Source organism: Sander lucioperca, chromosome 23, assembly GCF_008315115.2.
Source record: "Sander lucioperca isolate FBNREF2018 chromosome 23, SLUC_FBN_1.2, whole genome shotgun sequence".
Classification (NCBI taxonomy): domain Eukaryota; kingdom Metazoa; phylum Chordata; class Actinopteri; order Perciformes; family Percidae; genus Sander; species Sander lucioperca.
In genome coordinates this window covers 11584174-11608261 of record NC_050195.1, presented here as the reverse complement: position 1 = coordinate 11608261, position 24088 = coordinate 11584174, and the positions used below count along the sequence as shown (strand labels likewise).

General features: G+C 41.1%; 1 protein-coding gene across 12 annotated transcripts in view; it reads right to left on the bottom strand.

The window, feature by feature from the left end:
- The window catches only part of LOC116035399 (NACHT, LRR and PYD domains-containing protein 12-like), a 29629-nt gene extending 6809 nt beyond the window's left edge, over positions 1 to 22820 (bottom strand). For 6 of the 12 annotated variants that reach the window (XM_035998290.1, XM_035998295.1, XM_035998296.1 and 3 more), the window contains exons 1-5: positions 22704 to 22819; positions 22019 to 22165; positions 20579 to 20682; positions 17231 to 19082; positions 12624 to 12797 (exon numbers count right to left, since the gene is read on the bottom strand). In XM_035998290.1, coding sequence (XP_035854183.1) covers positions 12624 to 12797; positions 17231 to 19082; positions 20579 to 20682; positions 22019 to 22146 — 2258 coding nt within the window. In that variant the 5' untranslated portion in view covers positions 22147 to 22165; positions 22704 to 22819. Of the gene's footprint in view, positions 1 to 9310; positions 9380 to 12414; positions 12476 to 12623; positions 12798 to 17230; positions 19083 to 20568; positions 20683 to 22018; positions 22166 to 22696 lie in introns of those variants that run through there. The other 6 variants (XM_035998299.1, XM_035998298.1, XM_035998292.1 and 3 more) reach the window with 6 other exon arrangements.
- Between the last annotated feature and the right edge of the window lie 1268 nt (positions 22821 to 24088).

Sequence of the window (24088 nt, the reverse complement as noted above, 5' to 3'; positions counted from 1 at the left end):
TTACTAAATGTAATACATTTACAATAATTACACACAGTAAGCTGTAATGTTGACAGGTTAAACAGGATCATCTTATTAAAGTTTATTATAAATCAACATGTTTCATTGTCTTGTGAATGAAGTGTAGCTTATCTTCACTAACATCCTAATGTTTCAGGTAGAGATGAGTCTTCTGAACACATCTGCTCTTTAATTAGTTCACTTCCTGTACAGCTCTAGAAAACACCACTATCCTCACATGGACACTAATCATAGAAACTAATCTAACAGTTCAAATCTGACTCTCCCTACATTCATAGTCAAGTCCATTTTATTTATACAGCCCAATATCACAGATGACAGATTTAGCTCAAGAGGCTTTCCAACCTGTACAGCATCCGACTCCCTCTGTCCTCAGTAAAGGTCCTAAAAGACGTCATCATACCTGTCATCATTCATAAGGCCATGCTAACTAAGTTACAGAGATATTTAACATCCTTAGTTGAGTTCAGAGTGACCAACCATGACAGCAGATCACAGGAAATGTTGGCTTTAAAAGTTCATCAGATATCAAACTGGTGAACTAATTCAAGTCAGAGACGCTACAAAGTTCTACTTGTTCAATTTACAATAATGTTTGACTGATTGGTTTCAATTAGTGTGTGTGTGTGTGTGTGTGTGTGTGTGTGTGTGTGTGTGTGTGTGTGTGTGTGTGTGTGTGTGTGTGTGTGTGTGCGTTTGCGCATTTGCCCTTGGCAACCAGATTGAGTCGGTTGCCCCCTTTGGCAACCACCTGTTCAATATTTGTGTTTTTTTAACATAAAAAAAGATCTAAACTTACAAAACTAACTAAATAAATGTTGCGTTCACTTAAAACAGGTAAACCTCGTGGTGCGTTCAAAGTTATTGTAAAATACACTTTTTTCATCTGTTTTTGTTTTTTAACAGCAATTTACTGGTGAAAGAAGTAATTCTTGTTAAAAGTTGTTATTACATTTTTAATAATCATTTTTTTGTGCTGATCTGAAAATGTATCTGCTCCGTGACTCTAAACCGTGATCTGAACTGTGAGTTCTGGGATCCGTTGCCTCCTATTTGAGAGGGATAAGAAATTATATAGCAAGCCATTCTCTCATTGTTTCATTATTAAATATGTGGTATAGTTACATATGAAATTAATTGCTCCAAATATAGGCAGTTTAAAACATGGCAACCGTATTGTCAATTTCGGAAACCAAAAGCTGAGGCCTGCATTGAAAAGCGTTGGCGAAGCTAAATTCCGAAGCCTTTTACTGCACGCCAAAAGTTGTGGGTGGGGCATGGCGTTGATTTCTCATGCTTCGCCCTGAAACAGGAAGGGGTTAGTAACTAGACTGTACATTGTCCAATCTGTTCCAAACTGCTCAGGCTGTATAAGGGTCCTGGCCTGAAGATATACATGTCAATATTCAGGTAGAATCATAGCGCCCCCTACTGGCAACAGGAAGTTACAGTCGTTACACTTTCATGTCCTCTTCCTAACTTGTTGACCCTAAACCCTTAAGACCTTGATGATGCTTCATCGTGATTTTTTGTTGAAGGGCGTTGCCGTGGCAGCACGCCGAACTTTGATGTTACATCATGAAACAAAAAGCTGTTGTAACTTTAACATACATTGTCTGATCTGCCCCAAATCTGTCACACATGATGTTAGCCCAGGCCTGGAATGAATCACATGGGTCTCAGGCCTGATTATGGTAAATTGGCTCAATAGCGCCCCCTACAATATTTCACAGAACTAGCTCCTGCAGTGTGTTTCACCTATACGTATGAGATTTGGTAAGCATATGTACTTTGTCCAGACTTACAAAAAAGCTTCTTGGAGCCATTCCCTAAACCCAACAGTATGTCAGCCACATTAATATTAAGGTGCAAATTATGGACGGTGTGGGCGTGGCTTGGTGTCAAATTACCACATAACGCCGCAAAACAGGTAGTTGTTTATAACTCAAGTGTACGTTGTGTAATCCGCACAATTTGAAATATTTAATTTTCAACGTTATGCACTACATGGAGGGAATTAAGTCTAAATCTTTCGTGCAGTGTTCGACGGTCACAGAAATACACGGCCGCGTTGACTGGGAGCGCCACCTCTGAAGGGCACAAAGTGCGAGGGCCCGTTCATCGCTGCAGCTTTAATTTCTTTTGTGTTCTTTAACAAAGGACCGTGTTGGTTCCTCTTCCATGTGCATTTTATTTGGCATTTTAAGCACACAATGTGTCAGTCATGTTTACAGTGTGCATTAAAGTGCCCATATTATGAAAAAATCACTTTTTCTGGGATTTGGGGTGATATTTTGTGTCTCTGGTAAGGTGACCAGATGTCTGAGACAAAATCCGGGGACATTTTCAGCTCAGAAGCGTAAATACCTCAAAAACAGGTAATGTTTTTATCTTTGTAAACTTAAAACGGGGACACTGCCCCAGGGTCGTCACTAGACCTAGAGCTGCTTGTGCCCCAACAAGCCCCCCTAGGGGGGTCCATGGTCATGCTCCCCTGTAAGAAAATTGTGTCTATTTTAACGTTTAAATGCATCAATCTGGTGCACTTTGAAAAGAAATTCAGAGGTAGACTTGATTATTCTTATCTATGGATGGAAATATTTGTGCTGTAGCCTGAACTATTTTGCACTTCAGAATTTTAACCATGCACACACAGGTGGAATAGTTTTTTCTTCATATTTTTGCATTAACATCACTAGGAAGCATACCAGTAGAAATATATATTCATATTTGTGGGATGTATATAAGTAAGTGGGATTGTCTGGAATCTGGCAATATAATAACCATTATGGTGGGATACACTGGCTAAGCAATTTACAAAAAATATCTGTGCTGACATAAATAGTTTACATGAGATTAAATTATAAAGTTGGAGACCATGTAGAAATTTTGTTGCAATTTCAAAACCGGATTACTCAGGAACCGCTTGTTGTACTGATGCATGTGTTGAGTGAAGAGTTTGTGAGATATTTCAAAGAGAGTAATGGGTGTGCAGAGATTTGTGCAGAATGCAAATATGATAACATTTCATGTAAGTTCAATGTTAATTTTCTTGCAAACCATTTATCACAGCAAGGGGGTTAACACTTTTACATCCACTATATCCGTGTCCCATTCTCATTAGGGGCTGAGCCCCCCTAAAGGTCTGATCCTAGAATCGCCCCTGCTGCTACTTCATACTTGTACTCCACTACACCTCAGAGGGAAATGTTGTCATGGTTACTGCACTACATGTATCTGACAGCTTTTGCTTTATTGCTTCACGCTGGGCTTGTTTCTGCAACAGCTCATTGAGTATCGGATACAATTAAAACTATTGAGGAAATATTTTCCTTTGACATTGGTCCAGTATTAAATGAGATCGCTGCAGTCGGCAGCGGCGAAACAAGACAATTGTCCAGCTTGTATTTACGTTCATAAAGTGCTTGTTTTGCCGCTGACAGGCTCAGATTAATATTATAAGTGTCAGACAACATTATGGAAAGGATTTCTAAGGAGGTCGACCTTTCTGTTAAAGAGTAAGATCTTTTTTTTAAACATAAAAAGTCCGCGAAATTGCGTTCGTTAAATCCACCAGACTCCATTTAAATAAACAGCAATTTTAGCATCGTAAAATATGGGCATTCTAAAACATCTCTGAGCTCTGAGCAGTGCTCGCTCTGGCTGTCTTGAGCCTGCGCGCGTAGGGTGCACGACTATACGTTTGGTCAATGTTTTCTTTCTTTCATTCCAATTTCGGGTCTGTCAGTCACAGTGAAAACCGGGGACATTTCCGGGGACAGCTCCAGCCGGGGACAGGTCACCGAAACCGGGGACTGTCCCCGGAAACCGGGGACGTCTGGTCACCCTAGTCTCTGGTGCTTCCACACACATACAAACTTTGAAAAAATCCATCCATGGTGTTTAGAGTGAGATACAGTTTCTGAATGTGATCTGCCTTCAGTCTCTGGGTGAGCTGTTCTAAATCGGCACGGCTTGTGACGTCACAAGCCGAAACGAGCTGGCTAACCGCAACCATTAGCTCGTAGCATTAGCATGCTAACGTTAATGCTAACACTAGCATGCTACCTCGTTCTCAATAGCAAAGCACTGCTACAACACACACAAGTTCACCATAATCTACAAAAGAACTACTTCCATGTGCGCCCTCATTTAGAAGTCTCCCAGCTAATCCTGCCTTGTAACTGACCCAAGTTGTAGAAACAGCCTTTCTTTTGCTGTCTATGGAGCTAGCTAGCTGACATGATCTACATCTGAGCTACTGGGCATGTGCGAGTGCAATCAAAGATAGTACAGAAGAAGAAGAAGAAGAAAAGAGGTCTCACTCTGTAGCTAAAACAGAGACCAGCTGAAAAGAGGATCTGCAGCAGCAGCATAATATGGCTGCTTTAACTCTGCCTCTGTAAAAAAAACTTTGCAGAAGCCGACCGACTGTTTTATTTATATATATATATATATATATATATATATATATATATATATATACACAGTCGGTCGGCTTCTGCAAAGTTTAAAAAAAAATATATATATATATATATATATATATATATATGAGAGTGTGAGTGAGGAAGAGAGAGAGAGAGAGCAGACATGTTTTATTGAAGCTCCTACAGAAATGACAATAGTAAGTAGTAATAAATAGTTTTAAACTGAGATAAACCTACTAAATTCTCAAAATATTAAACCTTAACAAGAGGAAAACTGCAAGAAGACTTTTGGAAAGAAAATCATCAAGGAAAAGATTTAATAAGGCAAGACAAGTGAAGAAAAAGACAAGCTAACTCTGCTAACACAACAGCTAATTATGCTAACAACAGCTAACTTTGTTAACACAACAGCTAACTCTGCTAACACAACAGCTAACTCTGCTAACACAACAGCTAATTATGCTAACAACAGCTAACTTTGCTAACACAACAGCTAATTATGCTAACAACAGCTAACTTTGCTAACACAACAGCTAACTCTGCAAACACAACAGCTAACTCTGCTAACAACAGCTAACTCTGCTAACACAATAGCTAACTCTGCTAACACAACAGCTACAGACAGAGAAGAGGAGCAAGAAGGCTATGCTACGCTAAGCTAAGGACCAAAAGGCTCCAAACCAAAGAAAAAAACCACCAAAGGCTAGCACCGTCTCCTTCCCACTCAAGAGAAGCTGTAGTAGAGTAGTAAGGTAAGCTTCCTTCATACCCACAATAGTTACATTTCAAATTTCTACCTCAAGAAACCAAGGCTAGCCTGTGCTAACTTAACATAGCGTGCTAAGTAGCAGCAGAGGGAGCAGCAGAGCAGCAGTTAGGAACTGAAACAATGTTGCAATTTCCTGGGGGAGAGCCCAGCCTCCTTGTGATTGGCTACCCGGAAGAAATTAAAAGTACACAGGTAAAAAAGCTTATAAACACAAAACATTCAGAAAACCCAGAGGCTTTGACTGCAGATTAGGGCTGAACGATTTTTGAAAATAATCTAATTGCGATTTTTTTCCCAAATATTGCGATTGCGATTCGATTATTTTTTTAAGCTCTTTGTCTTCTGTATTATTCAACAAAGACAAACAATAAATCATTTTATAGTATGAACACACAATTACACACTAGACAGTTAAAAAAGTAAAAAATATAGTATATACACATTACACACACACACACACACACACACACACACACACACAACAGTAATTTTTTACAGTGCCCAGAGAGGAGCTGCCTCCAGCCCCTCCCCCTCGTGAAGTTGCGTGCTGCTGTGTGCACTTGTTCAGAGAGGCTATCATTACGTTAGCTAGTTGCTGGTGTTCTTGCCGTGGGATTAACTTTACTAATAAAACCGTTGAAACACAGCGGCCACGCTGCTGTGAAAGCTCCCCGAACGTCATTTATCAGAGTCTGGTTGTTACCCCTCTCAGTGGCAGCTCCTCCACAGTTTTAAACTACAACTCAGAGTTGTTTGAATGACAGAAATCAGCTCAAGGTACAGTGTAGCGTTAGCGTGCTAAGTTGATGCTTTCTCTGCGGAGTGCAGACTGATTTGCTCTCGTGAGTCATGTGACCAAATCGTAGCCTTTGCGATTAGGAAATCGCGCTTTAACATATCGCGATATTATCGCAAATGCAATTAATCGTTCAGCCGTACTGCAGACGTATGTCAAACAGGAGGAATTAGTAACCTTTTACTGTACACGGACAATACTGATGCGTGGCATGAAGCTATCTGTGCCCACTATGACCATCACAAGAAGAGAGGCATATGCAGTGGGAGACAGATAGTCATCGAAGATGAAGACAAGGACAGTCCACCTCTCACTGTCAATGTCTACCACAATGGGACCATCATGTTTCAAGGCAATGAGGCCAGTTTCAGCTCTGTCCAAGAGGATTTAACACCATCAAAGCTCTGGCAGAGACTGAGAAACAGAGACAAGACAAGATCAGCAGTGAGGAGAAGAGCAACATCAACCCCACAGAGCAGCCACCAGGGGAAGAGCTGGAAGAGGAACAGCCTTTAGGAGACCGTTCAGGGCACATCAGTCAACCGGATAGCAGAGTGTCCCAGATGAGAAAGAGTCTGTCTCTGCAAGAAGTAGAGCTGGTGGAACTGAAGGAGCTACTGCTTTCCAAACAGACATCCACTGAATCCACACAGCAGCTAAGGGACCAACTCAGCCAGGTGAGGAACAAGATGAAGGCCTCCATACAGGAGCTAAGAGGAGAGGTCCAGGAACTGCAGCAGGACAGAGAAGCTCTGAGAACAGAGCTCACTGCTGTAAGAGAGGAGCTGCAGCAGGACAGACAGGCCATGGACAGAGAAATCACTGCTATAAGAGAGGAGCTGCACCTGAGAGAGCAAACCATCCTCAGCCTCAAGGAGCAGCTCCACAGTCTGAGAGCTGCCAACACCAACCACAACCCTCCATCACCATCAACAGCCCCCCTCAACCTGAACCACAGCCATCCACCTCCACCCTAACCAAGACCAGACCATCACAACAACCTGCAGTAATGCCCACCCCCTCCACCACCGACACACATAGAGAGGCCACTACCAACAAGCCTAAAACATCTGGAGAGCAAAAGAAAACCAGTGATGCTGAGACCATTATCCTTATAGATGCCAATGGGAAATTTGTGAGACCCAGCCCCCATCACCCTCCACCACCTCACAGACCCAGCCCCCATCACTCTACCAGCCCCCACCACCCTCCACCTTCTTATACACAAGGCAGCCACCCCAGGACCAGAGCAGCACCAGCCCGACAGAGACCCGCCCTGCCCGTATTCCCCAGGCCTCCCCCTGGACCCCACCCTGCTGGCCCAGCCCAACACCACCCTCAGCACCCGGGACAGAGGAGCTACGCTGAGACACTCACACCAACCAGTGCTGGCAGCCCTGCAGACCTGGGGGAGATCAGACACCTGCTCAGTCTCATATGCTCCAGACTGATCAGCTAAGTGGGACTCTAAGGTGTCATAAACACTATTCTTATTTTTAGAAGAATAGTGTGTTTTTATAACGGTCTCCAGTTTTATAAGTTTAAATACTATCCACTTTTAATTAGGGCTGTTTTGTCTTAAGTAGTTGATTGACTATTCAGTTCAGGTCTTAAATTATAAGGCTATTAATACCAGATTTATTTTATTTTTCATATTTTATTTTAACTAATTTATTTCTATTTACTTTTTACCTTCCAGTGTAGAATGAGTTAGCCTTTTTCTTATCGGTCATTACTTAAAAATAAAGAGTTCATCTCTGGCATCACAATAACTCATAATTTGTTTCGGTCTCTCACATAAACTAACCCATTCCCCTAACCCTAACCCTGGAACTCATCTGCAAATAGCTAAACAGAAGATACCATTTAGAACATGTGTAACTTAAATTAAGTTACTACTATTACTACTTTAGTCCAGGACAGCCCTACCTCTCATTTATTACTTACTACTGCAGGTTTATCTCTTTTTAAAACTGTATTTGTATTTGCCAACAATGAAGCCATTTCCTGTCTCCATGTGGAATATTCAGGGCCTTAACTCTTCATTGTTTGGATGTAAAAGTGAAACCCCTGAATTCAAAGACAACACCAAAGACACAGACATCATCATCCTCCAAGAGACCTGGTGTAGACCCGGCTCTGTCACTCACTGCCCCCCAAACTACAGAGAAATCATGCTGTCATCAGACAAACTCCCTACTGTTAAAAGAGGGAGGGACTCAGGAGGGATTATTATCTGGTACAAAGAAGAAATATCAAAGTACATCACCCCTATAAAATATGAACGCTCACACATTTGGCTTAAAATAAAACAAGACATCACTAACCCTCCAACAGACATATTCCTGTGTGCTGTATACATTCCCCCTAGTGACTCCCCATACTATGATGAAGACATCTTCCCCCTTCTCCATCAGCAGATCTGCAGCTTCCAGGCCCAGGGAAGTGTGCTAATCTGTGGGGACCTGAACGCACGAACTGGCTCTCTCCCTGACTACAACACAGAGCTAGGTAACAGTCATATATTTGGACACAATTATCCACAAAACAGAACTAACCTTCCTCGTTCCAACTCTGACGCCCAGATCACTAAGAACAGCAGAGAGTTACTGCAGCTCTGTCAAAGCCTGGGTCTGTACATCATCAACAGTAGGTTACGAGGAGACTCTTTAGGTAGAAATACGTTCTGCTCACCTCTTGGCAACAGCACCGTTGATTACATGGTAACAGATATAGACCCTTTCTCTCTCAGTGCATTCACAGTTAAACCACTGACCCCCCTGTCTGACCACAGCCAAATTACTGTTTCTCAGAAGGTCAGTGACCAACAACACCCCCCCCCCACAGCCCAGTAAGCTGTTTAATATCAGGAAATCATACAGATGGGCCGAAACCAGCACAGAAGAGTTCCAGAAAGCAATCAGCTCACACAAAATTCAAACACTACTAGATACCTTTCTGGACACCACATATGTACACAGTCAAGAAGGCCTAAATAATGCAGTCAGACATGTCAATCACATCATCATGCAGACTGCTAAATCATCACAATTGGAACTATCCAAAATAAACCAAAGAATCCCAAAGATGATCAATGGTTTGACAAAGAATGTAAAGAAATTAGACAAAATGTTGATTATCTAACCAAAAACACAGAGATCAGGAAATGTAGACTTAAGCCTTCTTTACTGTGCCACACTTAAACACTACAAACGTACACTCAGAATCAAGCTGATCTGTGGTGTGTGTGTGTGTGTGTGTGTGTGTGTGTGTGTGTGTTAACCAATCCTCTGGTTGACTCAGGACTCTGACCTCACTGAGACCAGAGGAGCTCAGCTGATCTCTGACCAACCACAGCTCTCCAATCTGGATAAAGAATAAATGATGAAGATAAAAATCTATTTAGAATCTAATCAGATGTGTTGATGTTTTAAATGTGTAGCTCAACATTACTACGTCCTAATCAATGATCTTTACCCTAAAATGAGTATTGTTTAAAAGTAGTTGTTAGTTCTATGTGCAGTTTTTATATTAATGATATCATGTTTTGTTTTCTTTCTAAATACATTTAAAAAAAAAAATGATATATAACATTAAACAAAGGTACTTTTGTGACTTTAATTTCATCCCTCTGACTCTTAAAATGTAAATTGTGTAATTTAGGTTAGAATTAAAGAAAATTGACAAATTTAAATACTTGAATAAGACTTTATATAATAAAAAATAAACTAAGAACAACAGAAGAAGCCACTGGGTCTTAAGAAGCTTGGTGATTTCAGACTTTACCAAGAGGTTGTACAAAGTATATTTAGTAACTTAATCAATAGTTCTTTGATTACACCCATCCTTAGAACCCGACGCCGTCGTCGGCGACGTACAACGGCACCTCTGATTAATATTTAGATCATTTGATAACGGTTTAATGTAGAAACTTCCTGATTTTTGCTGCTAAAAGCTAACGAGTTAACCATCACGGGGGTGTCTTTGGTGTCTTTGTAGCCTTTACAGAAGGTTTTCTATCCAGCCTGGAAGTTGTGCCTCTTTTCGGAGTTGTTCAGTAATAAATCCAAACGCTTATATCCAAGATTTATCCACTTGATGTCCATAATTTATCAATTTTTCGTAATTTTTGCCGCTAGCTCGATGCTAGCTGCCATTTTGAATATCCCATGATGCTTTGCGAGATTGTGTTGACGTCTTTCAACCAATGGGAAGGCAGGTCCGTCATACAAAGAGTCTATCGAGAGGAAAGATAGATCTCTGCAGCGAATCCAAGCGAGAACAAAGACTATAGAGTGAAAGATGGATCACTCCAGTTTATTACCGTTCTACAGAGAAGAAGGTTTGGAGATGTGGCATAAATGGGGCCTTTATGAAGATATGTAAATAGTTTGTCCTTTTACATGAGTTATAATGTTCATTATGTTTATTTTTGCACTGCATGACTCCAAATATATAGGAGAACTGTTTTAGAACATTGCTGTGTGTGATTTCAATAAATATGAAATTATTATTTGATTATTGGCATAAGTGAATGTCATGAGGGCAAAAGCGTCTGGACTTTTTTTGAAAAAATGTATATATTTAGTCAACTGTATAAGTTATAATGTTTATTTCTTCACAGTGTGACTCCTAATACATATGGGAACTGATGCAGACAGGAGATTGGCTGTGATATCAATATATATCTGTGATATCAATGTTCCATTTTATTTATTTATTTATTTGTCCTTAAGGTCATACAACCTTTTTTACATCCAAGTGACCTCACTGCAGCACACATATTCTAATAGCCCAGTTTTTCCTGAAAACAATGATGTTCATATATTGACTGTAGACAACAGGGTTGATGTTATACAAGCTTTTTTAGAAAATACAACCAGACGGACAATGAACTGTAAAAATGACCTCAGGTTTCTGAGCGTTAAAATAATACATTTTATCTGCCACATTAATAAGAATTTGTATTTTTCTTATTTGTTCTATTTTTCATTTGTGCTGTTGAACAAACCAAACCAAACTTTCTCCTCTATCATTTAAAAATCTGTAAAAAATATTTAACTATAGTAAACATGTCTCTTGTTTTTTTTTCTATTACTTTTCCTTCTCTCTCTTTCTTCATTCTTTATTGTTTCTACTCATTTAATTCTTCCTTTCTTCCTTTTTATAGACTATGTTTTTATGTTTTTATATTCTATATATTTTGTTGAACTTTTTTAAGGAACCCAACATGTTGAGGGTTTTCTGGGTTTCTTCTGCAAGACATTTTTTATTTACTATTTGGTGTATTTATTTTTGTAATCATAGTATTGTAAATCACAATATGACTTTTTCTACAGATTGTGCAGCCCTATTTCCTTTCCGAGCTCCTTTTTAATGTCTCTCACTGGTTTGTGTCCAGGGAACATTACACAAACGTTTAAAACACGTTTCAGAGCGAGTCACACTCTTCTGATGGAGCTTTGCTACAGTGGCTTTACTAATATGATCCACATCAACAATGTTGTAAAGAAAACTGACGTTTGCAGAAAAACGTAATGTGACACAAATAATGTGCTGGGATGTAGAGCATGTTAACGATGGGGAACCAAACCCACCAGACTCCATGTAAATAATCAGGACTTTTAGCGTGTATAGAGCCAGACTCCATGTAAATAATCAGGACTTTTAGCGTGTATAGAGCCAGCATGTTTCCACATGTAAATGGGTGAATTAAGAGTTTATTTCAACCAAACCAGAGTGGTGATTGTTGGAACAGTGGAAAAATGAACAAAGATGGCTTTTGATAGTTTTATTTAGTTTCTGTGCACATTGAATGAAGTGTGTTTTCTGATGATAAAACCACTGATTATCTACATGGAGTCTGGTGTGTTTGGTGATGGTGATTTCGGGGCTGTTTCATGTTAAACTAAAAGGATCTTACTCTTTAACTAAAAGGTCTATCTCTGTAGGGATCCTTTCATAATGTTGTCAGACACTTAGAATAATAATCTGAGTCTGTCAGCAGCAACAACAGAACTTTTAGTGGACGTTAACTGATTAATATACTGGACCAGTTTCAGAGATTGTTGTTCCTATCAGTTTGTTCCTGTAAGGGCTCTTTTCTTTTGCCGCCTTCTTCTTAATTTTCTCGTAATTTCTCTGTTTAAACCATGGATGTATTAAGAGAACAAAACGCCGTGATGATAATTCCTTGAGCCGTCTTTGACTGCTCCGTGTCTGTATCGCTCTGACACTGTTGCCCCTGGCAACCGATAGCGTAGGATCTCAAAATGGTGGACGGGCTCAGACACCTCCCAAATCGTGACGTATGTCCTCATTCTCAATAACAGGCTGGAGTTCCCCCTCTCTCTCAGGTTTGATTAACCTCTCTTTCTGTTTCCCTCATCTCAGGGTTAACTAACTCAGAGTTTTCACTAAACCTGCTTTCTGAAACGGACCCCTGGAGACAAACTGTTCAGACTGACAAACTGAAAACACACAAAGACTTGTTGTGATTTGTACTCAGACAAACACAGAAAACAAGTGAACTGATAGAAATTTAAAACTTCTGTTATGGATTTAATTTTGATAGATTTACACTGTACAAGAATAAAATAGATGAACTGACCTCAGAGTCTCCAGTCTACAGTTTGGACTCTCCAATCCAGCACACAGCTGCTTCACTGCTGAATCCTTCAGGTTGTTGCCCCCCAGGTCCAGCTCTCTCAGATGGGAGGGGTTGGACTTCAGAGCTGAGGCCAGAGAAGAACAGCTGATCTCTGACAAACCGCAGCTCCACAATCTGAATGAAGAACAGATGTGTTGATGTTTTAAATGTGTAGCTCAACATTGCTACGTCCTAATCAATGATCTTTACCCTAAAATTAGTTTTTAAAAGTAGTTGTTAGTTCTATGTGCAGTTTTAATATTAATGCTATCATGTTTTGCTTTCTTTCTAAATACATTTAAAAAAAAATGTTATATAACATGAAACAAAGGTAGGGGAGAGCTGGGACAGTTGAAACACTTTTTAATTAAACGTAATTTCCAAAGCGATCGTATCACACTGAAAGCTAATATTTTGTCACTAGCAACCTACACCTGTCATCTGTCAAATACAGTTGCATTTTCAGCTTTGAACAAAACCGTTCATGAATTATTACAGCAGAAGTGGGACGTGCGTCATGTTTCATTCGTCCCTCCTGGTCAGGACGAGTGAAACAGTTTAAGCCATTTAAACTTCACACAACTTCAATATTTTACTACATATCATGAATGGTACTCCCAAAAGGTGTTATTTTAGATAGATTGTTGCTGGGCTATACGTCTTCGTGAATATCTGTTAACAACTCATTGCTGTCACCTTGAAGTGTGTATGAAGCGGTTTTTGAAATATCATGCACTGTGGATGATTCTGCCATTTTTATAGCTAGAACAGTACGTTTTCCCATTTATATCATGTTTCTATTGTGGAAAATGTCACTTCACTAGGTTTTTACGTGGGTTAGGGCACTGCACATCCAAATAAGTTCCCTTAACGACCCCCAGCCCGTCAGTCTCCGTAGGATAACATGGGAAAACTCGACCCCCTACCTGGAGGGGCCCAAATATATTTTCATCTTTCTAAAACTGCCTTTCCATGTCTCACCTCCATAAATTATTGTATAAGCAGATATTTGTGCATTTACTTAAAATACATGGAGTTACAGCCAGGTCGGGGACATAGATATATGTCATTATAACCTGTTTTACTTTCCATGTAAACAAGCATGCAATATGAAAGTCTGGGATTGTGGAGAACACTAAATAGTCTACAGAATAAACACGTAGTCGAACCTTTAAATGAAAAACACTCATTAATAATCGAAAAAATGTAACTGCTAATGAAGTTTACTTTCAACCATCAAAACTTGTTTATGTCCTGCTGTAACTCTGATAAAGGAAATAACAGGAAGATATTTGGCTGATAGAAGGAGGTTAACATGCTCTATGTGTTGACCTGAGGAAGTCTGTCTATCATCATTGCACTCGGAGAAAACTGGAATGTTTCATCCGTCCCGCGTTTCAATCGTCCCGGCTCTCCCCTACTTTTGTGACTTTAATTGCATATATTTGACTCTTAAAATGTAAACTGTGTAATTTAGGTTAGAATTAAAGAACATTGACAAATTTAAATACATGAACAAGACTTTATATAATAAAAATAAACTAAGTAAAGACAGAAACATGGACAGCACTTCTGCTACTCTCATTTCAAACCACAGACTGAGGCTATCCTCATCACCACTGTCATCTTCATCACCACACAGCTGACTGACTGAGAGCTCTGCTTCATCCTCAGTCATCTTTAGAACTGATCAGATGTGCACTGAGCAAAGAGAGATGCAGGTTCTCTTCATCTGAAATGTAATCTATTACCTCCCCGTACAAACATGTCTGCAGTGCATCATTTATGATCCTGTTTACTGTCAGAACACAAAGTGACATCATTTCCTGACAGGAAGCATCAGACACATGTTGAGGTATCACCTGTTGTTGGTGACAGATCAGACTAAAGAGACTTCAGACATCTGCATTTGGAGACATGGTCCACTCTCTGTTCTCCTTTAACGTGTGTGTGTGTGTGTGTGTGTGTGTGTGTGTGTGTGTGTGTGTGTGTGTGTGTGTGTGTGTGTGTGTGTGTGTGTGTGTGTGTGCATGTGTGTGTCTCTGTGTGTGTGTGTGTGTGTGTGTGTGTGTGTGTGTGTCTGTCTGTCTGTCTGTCTGTCTATCTATCTGTCTGTCTGTCTGTGTGTGTGTGTGTGTGTGTGTGTGTGTGTGTGTCTATATGTGTATTTGTTTGTGTGTGTGTGTGTGTTTTCGTATACCATTATTAGCGTGTTTATCAACGCCGTTTGGCCTCCATTGACTTACATTACCTTGTGATTGTGTGTGAATTGACGCCGTAGCGAGTAGTATGAAAGGGTGAAACTCCACGTAGGGAGGTTGGTCGGGGGGGAGGATGGGTCAAACACAGGACTTTCACCAGGAGACCGGGGATCGGGTCCTGGGTGTCACGTTTCCTAAACTCAACCGCTGCTTTCTTCTCACTATAACACGGCAAGTGGCGTGTATGTTTACGCCCGCTGTATACAGAGTAGACATACACGCTGATAGCTCAAAATGCGTCCAGATAACACGCCACCTGGCTTAAGGAAGTCGGCGTGTATGTTTACGTGAAGTCATGATGTCATGTTGGTGTGAGAGAGAAAGAGAGACATCATCTTGAAAATGCAATTAACTTTTTTTTAATGCTGCACGATTAATCTAATCACAGTCATGTCACTCTGTGAGAATAACTAACCTCATAAACTGTGATTTAAGTAGTAACATCTGTGCTAAGCTAAGCTAGGCTAGGCTAGCGGTGGAGCCGTCAGACAGAGCTACAACACGCACGGAGATGAGAAGGGTATGTATGGACTTGTCTAACTCTGGGGGTTACTGTGAATAAGCTAAAGTCCCAATAAGTCGGCGTGTTCCTTTAACTACCTCAGAGTTTTCACTAAACCTGCTTTCTGAAACGGACCTCTAGTCCCAACTTTGGTCTGGTCACAAGCTGTAAAAAACAACACTTGGGCTGCGTCTCATTTCTCCCCTTAGTTTTGTGCGTTCACGTGAGAGTAAGGACTATCCCAATTCTCGTTTTGATCGAGGGGTAGGGCTAAGGGGAAGGGGTAGATACCCCTCAGTTTTAAGCAAAGACGTGAGCTCACTTGAAAGCAAGGGGTACCCAGAATACACTGCGCCGCCGGCAACAATGGCGACCAGATCGACCACAGAGACCCATAAATGTAAGTATTTTTAGCTTAAAGAATTGATTTAAAAATTAGGAAAGTCTTGTTTTGTGCTCTAACAGTCCTGTACATATATATTTGCAACCATGTTTGTAATTGAAACATTTTTAAAAGTTCAGTGTTTCCACACAGAGAGGTTTACGCTATTTAAAACACGCAGCATTCGTTCAGCTGCATTTCCTTTCCCTGCTCCGTCACACACACACACACACACACACACACACACACACACACACACACACACACACACACAGCCCCTCGATCATCCCCCCGTGCACACAGCGTCTGTCTCCATGGAAACACTGTCTCTAAGTTCACAAAAGGTTGGTATCTTGTGAACACCTTTACACAAACTAAGGGGAAGGGGTAAGACAGAGAAATAAGATTCCGCCTTGCTCCACTGCAAATACTTTATAATCAAACATTCAAGGCATTGGACAAACAGCCATCAAGTTATCATCATTGTAACATAATCCAAAGACATAATCTCATGACCTTTGACAGTTTAGTGTTTCTTGCTGATGTTAGTCTAGTCTATAAAGTAATCAATGATCTGGCCGCTCCACCATTAAATGAGTTTGTGTCACTGTGTTCAGGCACTGGGAGGAGAACTAGGACGACCAACAGAGGTGACTGTACAGTACAGAACAGATCTACTGAGTCAGGAAGATCAGTCTTCTCTGTTAGAGACACAAAGTATTATAACTCAGTACCAAGAGAGATCAGAGAATGGAACAACTTTGCTGGTTTTAAATTAAAGTTGAAATCATGGCTGAAATCAACCCAATCATGCTCCCATCAATCATCAACCCAAACAGCCAATCTTGATGTAGTGAAGTCCTGTTGTAGTGGTGTCTAAATGTTGGGATGTTATTGTTGGTTCTATTGTTGTGGTGTTTTAATGTTGTGAAATTGTATTGTTGCTGTTGTCTTCATGTTGTGGTTCTTGTTGTCAAAGTAGTGTTGTTGTGTTGTGGTTTTTGTTGTTTGTTGTTGTAGTGGGTGAGTTTTAATACTGTGAAATCTGATTGTTGTCTTTTACTACAGTGTTAGATTTCCCTTTTGACAGAGATGTTATTCTCTGTTTCCTGCCCAGGGACTACAGATGGAAATTAGTTTATAGCTAATTCTGGTACTGATAAGGAGCTGTGCATTGTCCCTGTCAAATAAATACATAAATACATAAACTGTTACTGATGTTCAAGAGCTGTTTTACAGAAACACAAATATCACCAAAACTAGTTGGGGGAAAATATATAAATCCTTTTTTTTGGGTGGGATTAAGAACAGTCTCATGCATGATTTATAATCTAAATGTGTGTGAAGTGTGTATCTTTACTCTAATACTGATGGCTTCAGCTTTACATTGATTTATTGTGTTGATAATCACATCTGGACTTACCGAGCCTTTCTGCAGTTCCTCACAGCTGGAACCAGTCTCAGTTTTCCCTCATCTGATGTGTTGTACTGACTCAGGTCCAACTCATCCAGAACCTCCTCTGACATCTGCAGCATGTAGGCCAGAGCTGAGCAGTGGATCACAGAGAGTTTCTTCTCTGATCTCTTTTTTGACTTCAGGAACTCTTGGATCTCCTGATGGACTGAGTGGTCGTTCATCTCCGTCAGACAGTGGAAGATGTTGATGCTTCTGTCAGGAGAGATCCCATCACTGTTGATCTCCTTCAGGTTGTTGATGGCTCTCTGGATGATTTCTGGACTGTTGTCTGTCTGACCCAGCAGGCCTCCTAAGAGTCTCTGGTTGGACTCCAGAGAGAGGCCATGAAGGAAGCGGACAAACAGGTCCAGGTGGCCATTTTTACTCTCAAGGGATTTCTCCATGGCTCTCTTCAGGAAGACATCCAGAGATGGGTAATTGTCTTTCATTCCAAAAAGCTTAGAAATCTTCTCGAGAAAAGACTCTGTGTTTGAGTCCCTGTGCTTGAAGTCTTTCCCCAGGAAGTCCTCCAGTACCTGTATGTTCCTGTTGGTGTAACAGTGGAACAGGTAGACTGCAGCCAGAAACTCCTGAACACTCAGATGAACGAAGCAGTAGACTGTTTTCTGGAAGATCACACTCTCTCTTTTGAAGATCTCTGAACAAACTCCTGAGTACAGCGAGGCCTCTGTGACATCCAGACCACAGCGCTCCAGGTCTTCTTGGTAGAACATGATGTTTCCTTTCTCCAGCTGTTCAAACGCCAGCCTCCCCAGCTTCAGAAGAACTTCCCTGTCAGCCTCCGTCAGCTCCTGTGGACTCGTCTCATGTCCCTCAGCATACTTGAGCTTCTTCCTCTTTGTCTGAACCAGCAGGAAGTGTGAGTACATGTCAGTCAGGGTCTTGGGCAGCTCTCCTCTCTGGTCTGTAGTCAACATGTGGTCCAGAACTGTAGCAGTGATCCAGCAGAAGACTGGGATCAGACACATGATGTGGAGGCTCCTGGATGTCTTGATGTGGGAGATGATTCTGCTGGACAGCTCTTCATCACTGACTCTCTTCCTGAAGTACTCCTCCTTCTGGTCGTCAGTGAAGCCTCGTACTTCTGTTACCCTGTCAACACACGCAGGAGGGATCTGATTGGCTGCTGCAGGTCGGGAAGTTATCCAGACGAGAGCCGAGGGAAGCAGCTTCCCCTCGATGAGGTTTGTCAACAGCACGTTGACTGATGACTTCTGACTGACATCAGAAACAACCTTCCTCTTGTTGAAATCCAGTGAAAGTCTGCTTTCATCCAGGCCGTCAAAGATGAAGAGAACTTTAGAGCCAGCGAGCTGCTCTGCTGTGACCTCCTGTAATGTTGGATGGAAAACACGGAGCAGCTCCAGAAGACTGTACTGCTCATCTTTGATCAAGTTCAGCTCCCTGAAGGAAAGAGGAATCACCAGATCCACATCTTGGTTTTCCAAACCCTCGGCCCAGTCCAGACAGAACTTCTGCACTGAGAAGGTTTTTCCAACGCCAGCGACGCCGATCATCATAACGACTCTGATGTGTTTCTGTTGGTCAGGTAAGGCTTTAAAGATGTCGCTGCACTTGATTGGAGAGTCATGGAGGGTCTTCATCTTGGAAGCTGTCTCGAGCTGCCTCACCTCATGTTGGGTATTAACTTCTTCACTCAGTTCATCTGTGATGTAGACCTCAGTGAAGATCCTGTTGAGGGGGGTTTCACTTACTGTTTTTTTGTCTCCTTCAGTCACACGTTCATATGTCCCCTTCACTCTGATCTTATGTTTATGTTTATGCTGACCACTGATCTCTAGAAAAAAGGACAAAGGTGAAAGACCAAAATAAGAAGAAAAGTTTACAATCTGGTGATAGTTTTTATTATCAATATGAAAACCAAATAGTAAAGGTTATAAAGTAATCTTAGAGTAAAAAAAGACATCATGATTTTTACATTTAGTTTATTTAATTGTGTTTTTCTGTTGAAAGAGCAGCCTCAGGATTGCTCCTTTGTCTCTCAGCCTCTGACTGTGTGTCAGTGAACATGTTTGATTGACAGCAGAGGAAGCAGAGCATCAGCAGCTGGTGTTTTTATTGAATATCACCAAGAACAAAGAACTGTGAATCTGGCTGACAAATACACTTCATTTACTGCTTCACAAGAAAAGACTCCTGCTGGTTTGTTGGTGGAAACCTTTAAGGCTACATTCAGATTGCTACGTTTTGGTTTAAAAAGGAATATCTTCTGCTACGTTTCCCCCTCTCATTCCCCCTGCTCTGGTGTTCCCCCCTCTCATTCCCCCTGCTCTGGTGTTTCCCCCTCTCATTCCCCCTGCTCTGGTGTTTCCCCCTCTCATTCCCCCTGCTCTGGTGTTCCCCCCTCTCATTCCCCCTGCTCTGGTGTTTCCCCCTCTCATTCCCCCTGCTCTGGTGTTTCCCCCTCTCATTCCCCCTGCTCTGGTGTTTCCCCCTCTCATTCCCCCTGCTCTGGTGTTCCCCCCTCTCATTCCCCCTGCTCTGGTGTTCCCCCCTCTCATTCCCCCTGCTCTGGTGTTCCCCCCTCTCATTCCCCCTGCTCTGGTGTTTCCCCCTCTCATTCCCCCTGCTCTGGTGTTTCTGAGCCCCTAAACCGGAGACCTTTGGAAACTCTTCTGACCCGTTTTGGTTCTGAATCTGCGGGGTTGTGTTGCCGTGTCAACGGCTGCAGACGGAGACCTTTGACAACACCGACACTGACGCCAACGTTTCTCCTCCTGATTGAGTCTTATTGGTCACGACGTCTTGTTCTCTGAGACTTAAAGCTACTAACGTTACCGTGGTAACTACCAGCAGTGGGCGGAGTCTCCACGCTGCCTCCTGTTTATGTCCAGTATACCAGAATGATGATGAGATATGAGGTTTGGGCGTGTTAGTTTAAACTGAGATTAGTTCTTCTACTGGAGATTAAAACACTCAGAGATCACTTTGGGCTCCAAACTTCAAACTTGAAAACTACAACGTAGCGGTGGAGATGGAGCCTGAGAGAAGCAGCAACAGGATGAGTTTGTTTACATCAGCAGTAAGTTAACAAAGCATGACTAAAACATTCAGTAAACAGTCAAATAAAGCTGATATCTGAAAGTACAGACAGGAACACAGGAGAAGTGATACAGAGCAGATATCTTCACTGGAGCAGAAAACACATTCAGTTAAATGTCAGGTAGAATTAAAATGTAATGATATTCATAATGATGCTAAATGTTGGTGCTGTATGACACAACAGTCGTGTTTGAGACATGAAGACATCAGCAGACAGATGGACAGACTTACTTTTTTCAGAGCTGCTCTGACTGGCTGTCTGCAGTCCAGCTCTGGTTCTGGTTCTGGTTCTGGTTCTGGACAGCTCCTCCTCAGAAACTTCACTCCTCTTCTCTCTGTGAATTTAGTAATTCATAATTTATACTTTTTATTGATCCCCAGTGGGGAAATTATAATTTACACTCTGTTAAAACACACCGGCTAGAAATACACATGCACAAATGGAGTGATGTCAGAGTGCTGGACAGGCACCCTGAGTGGTTGGGGGGGGTTCGGTGCCTTGCTCAAGAGCCCCTTGGCAATGCCCAGGAGGTGAACTGGCATCTCTCCAGCTACCAGTCCACACTCTGTCCTTTTGGTCCGTACGGGGACTTCACCTCCGGTTCCCAACCCAACTCCCTCCAGACTGAGCTACTGCCACCCCAAAACAAAGACAAACAAAGAAATCTCTTCATAACTGAAATGATTTGTTGATTGTTGTTGAAAGATATCAACATTTGACCAAAACTGTCTCAAAGCTCAGATGTTCTCAGAGAACAGTAAACGTGTTGTTACTGTTCTGTTTGATTTCAGTCTGTAATGAAAATGTTCCTTTTATTTAAACTCTCCTGCTTTCATAAACACTAATAACTGCTTTTCCTCTCTGATTGTCTTATTAAACATTTAGTGATCAGTTTCCCTTAATTACCTAAACTGTCCCGCCACAGTTTCAATCAATCAATCAATCAATCAATCAATCAATCAATCAATCAATCAATCAATCAATGACCTTAATTTCAACTTGTGAGACAATAATCTGTGCTTAGTTGTTGAATCTGTCTTCATTTCAGATTGACAACGGTCAGTTTAAAAGATTTTCCGTGAATCATTTTTTTGACATAACTGCGAAAATGTGTGAAACCTAAATTTTCTAACTCCTCCAGGAGTTTTCACCTGATCGGCCTGAAACTTGGTTCATAGCATCCTCACATGGCCCTGACAAAAATTAGTCAAAAGAATCTTGCTCAGTTAAAAATTGCGTGAACATACGAAAAAAATGTTGTAGCTAGCGTCCAAACACCAACTTTAGCAAACTCAGTACCAAATGAAGTTAGATCGGCCATCAGGGGGAGCTATAATCACCGTAGACGTGTTTTGGACTATAACTCAATGCATTTAAATGGGAACTGCTGGCAGTTCTAGTTGCATATTATTGTAACTCTTGGGAAAATGTATATTATAAAACTAAGGATTTTTATTGTTATTGTAAAACATTTTTATCTTCAAGAGAAACTGTAAGGAACATTGAATGGGAGAGTCTGCTATCTAAAACTTGGGATGCAGAGGTATGAAACCAACCATGAAAGTTAATGTTATTCTGATTGTATTTTGCTGTTGATTTATGCATTTTATTTTCATTTTATTTATTATTAGCAGAGGAAATTCAAAATGAGTTGGTATCAGTTCTCTTACTTTGTGTCTGAGGGTCCAGGTTCAGCACTGAAGTTCAGAGGATCATCTTTGGACCAGTCACTCTTCATAGACTGACAGCCAGATACTACAGACTCTGCTCCGTCCTCCTCTTCCTCCAAATCACTCATCTTCTGATCTGAAGTCAGTCTGAGAGGTAAAACAGGAACACTGACTGGGAGCTCACAACACAAGAATCAAGACCAACAAGTTTGTTTAAGACACACACACACACACACACACACACACACAAATACACACCTCAGTAAATCTGAATTGCGAGTGTAAAACACAGTTTATTACATTAAAACCATCCAGAACTCCGTCAGTTATCTTTAAATCTGTGTTTTCTGGGTCTCAGCAGGTTTAATGTGTATTATTATATATTAATTATTCAGCCAATCAGCACTTTGTGTCCAGATGAATCAAACTGTTGAGTTCATTCTAACATTTCTTTCCTCTACAGTCCACAGGGAGAAAACAGACTCAGAGACTTTGACAGTAAAATAATAAATGTTGAATTATAGTTTTTTTCCAACTGCTTCCACACAAAATCTTTTCATGTCACACTATTTTTGAAACCTCTCACTCAAAGTGCAAAACTACACAGCAAATCTCCAAAACCAGAAGCTATTTCTCAGCCTTTCACTCAGTTTTCAATCGCATAAAACACTTTTTTACCACTCACCCTGCCTCAGCCTTCAGTTTCCTCCTCCTGCTCTGTTCTCTTCACACTAAATGGAGTCTCAGCTGACTCTACTCTTCCTGTTCTCATGGACCTGATCTGCTCCTCCCCCTCTTCATTTACAAGAAATCACATGAGTTATTCTAAGAGGGTGTGTGTGTGCGTGTGCGTGTGCGTGTGCGTGTGTGTGTGTGTGTGTGTGTGTGTGTGTGTGTGTGTGTGTGTGTGTTGGAGCTCCACCTGCTGTCCAAATCAACAAACTACCAGCTGAAGGCTGACTTCACCATCTGGCCTTTCCTCTAAATTTCTGCCACTGGAAGTTACACTGACGAGGAATCTACCTCGGTGGTTGGTGCATACATACTGTACACAAACACATATATTAAACATTATTATGAAATAAACAATAAATACAGAAACAAATATAAACTAAATAGTAGTTTAACATGAGAGAAAAGAGGCTGAATGGTTGAGTGCAGGATGGGTAAAACATAATATAGTCTATTAGGCCGGGAGCCAGGTCCACTCCTCAGGATGGTTTTTGCTACCTTGCTCCCAACTCGGCCCCGTTTGGTCTCAGGGGCCAAAAAACACCCTTTTTGGGAAAAGCTTTTGGCGGAATTATGTAATTGTGAATATTAAGGTACTGCAGCTACATAAATGGTCATATAACCCTAATATTCTGCATGGTGCATCCTGACACATAGGGGAAACTAGCAGAAACAGATTCTGGGGATTGCTGCCTTTTTGCTGTCAAATATCACCCTCAACATACCCCAAAAGCATGTCTGTCCGCCTGACAAATTGTCATCAAAAGTGATAATTTTCAAGCATTTTATTATACATACCACTTCCTCAAATGTACATGAAAAACTTCCCAATTTTATAAGCTTCAATTTTAAGTCCAAGATGACCTTTCTATCTAGAGGATTACAGCTGGTATCACCAAAGTTCTCCACTGTACCTCAAATCGGACAAAACAGAACTTTCAAGCATTACCATATGGGATTAAGCATATTTTTTGATATACTATATTACCATATTGCTATACTATATGAAGTGAATTACCTTACAAGTGAATAATATTAATCCCCCAGGTGGACTGGGGTCAGGGTGTAAGATAAAACAATGGTAACCAGGTTACACACATAAACTCACTAACCAACCAATACACCAACAAAAAGGGGGTTCTTTGGCCGCTGAGACCAAACGGGGCCGAGTTGGGGGTGGTCGTTATCAACTTATGATGGCCCAAGGTATAAGATAATAGGAAATAATAGTGAAAAAAAGGTAGCAAAAAACATCCTGAGGAGTGGACCTGGCTCCCGGCCTATATGTGCAGCGGGCAGATGAATAGTGATGATGTGAACATGATTAGGAGTTTATCT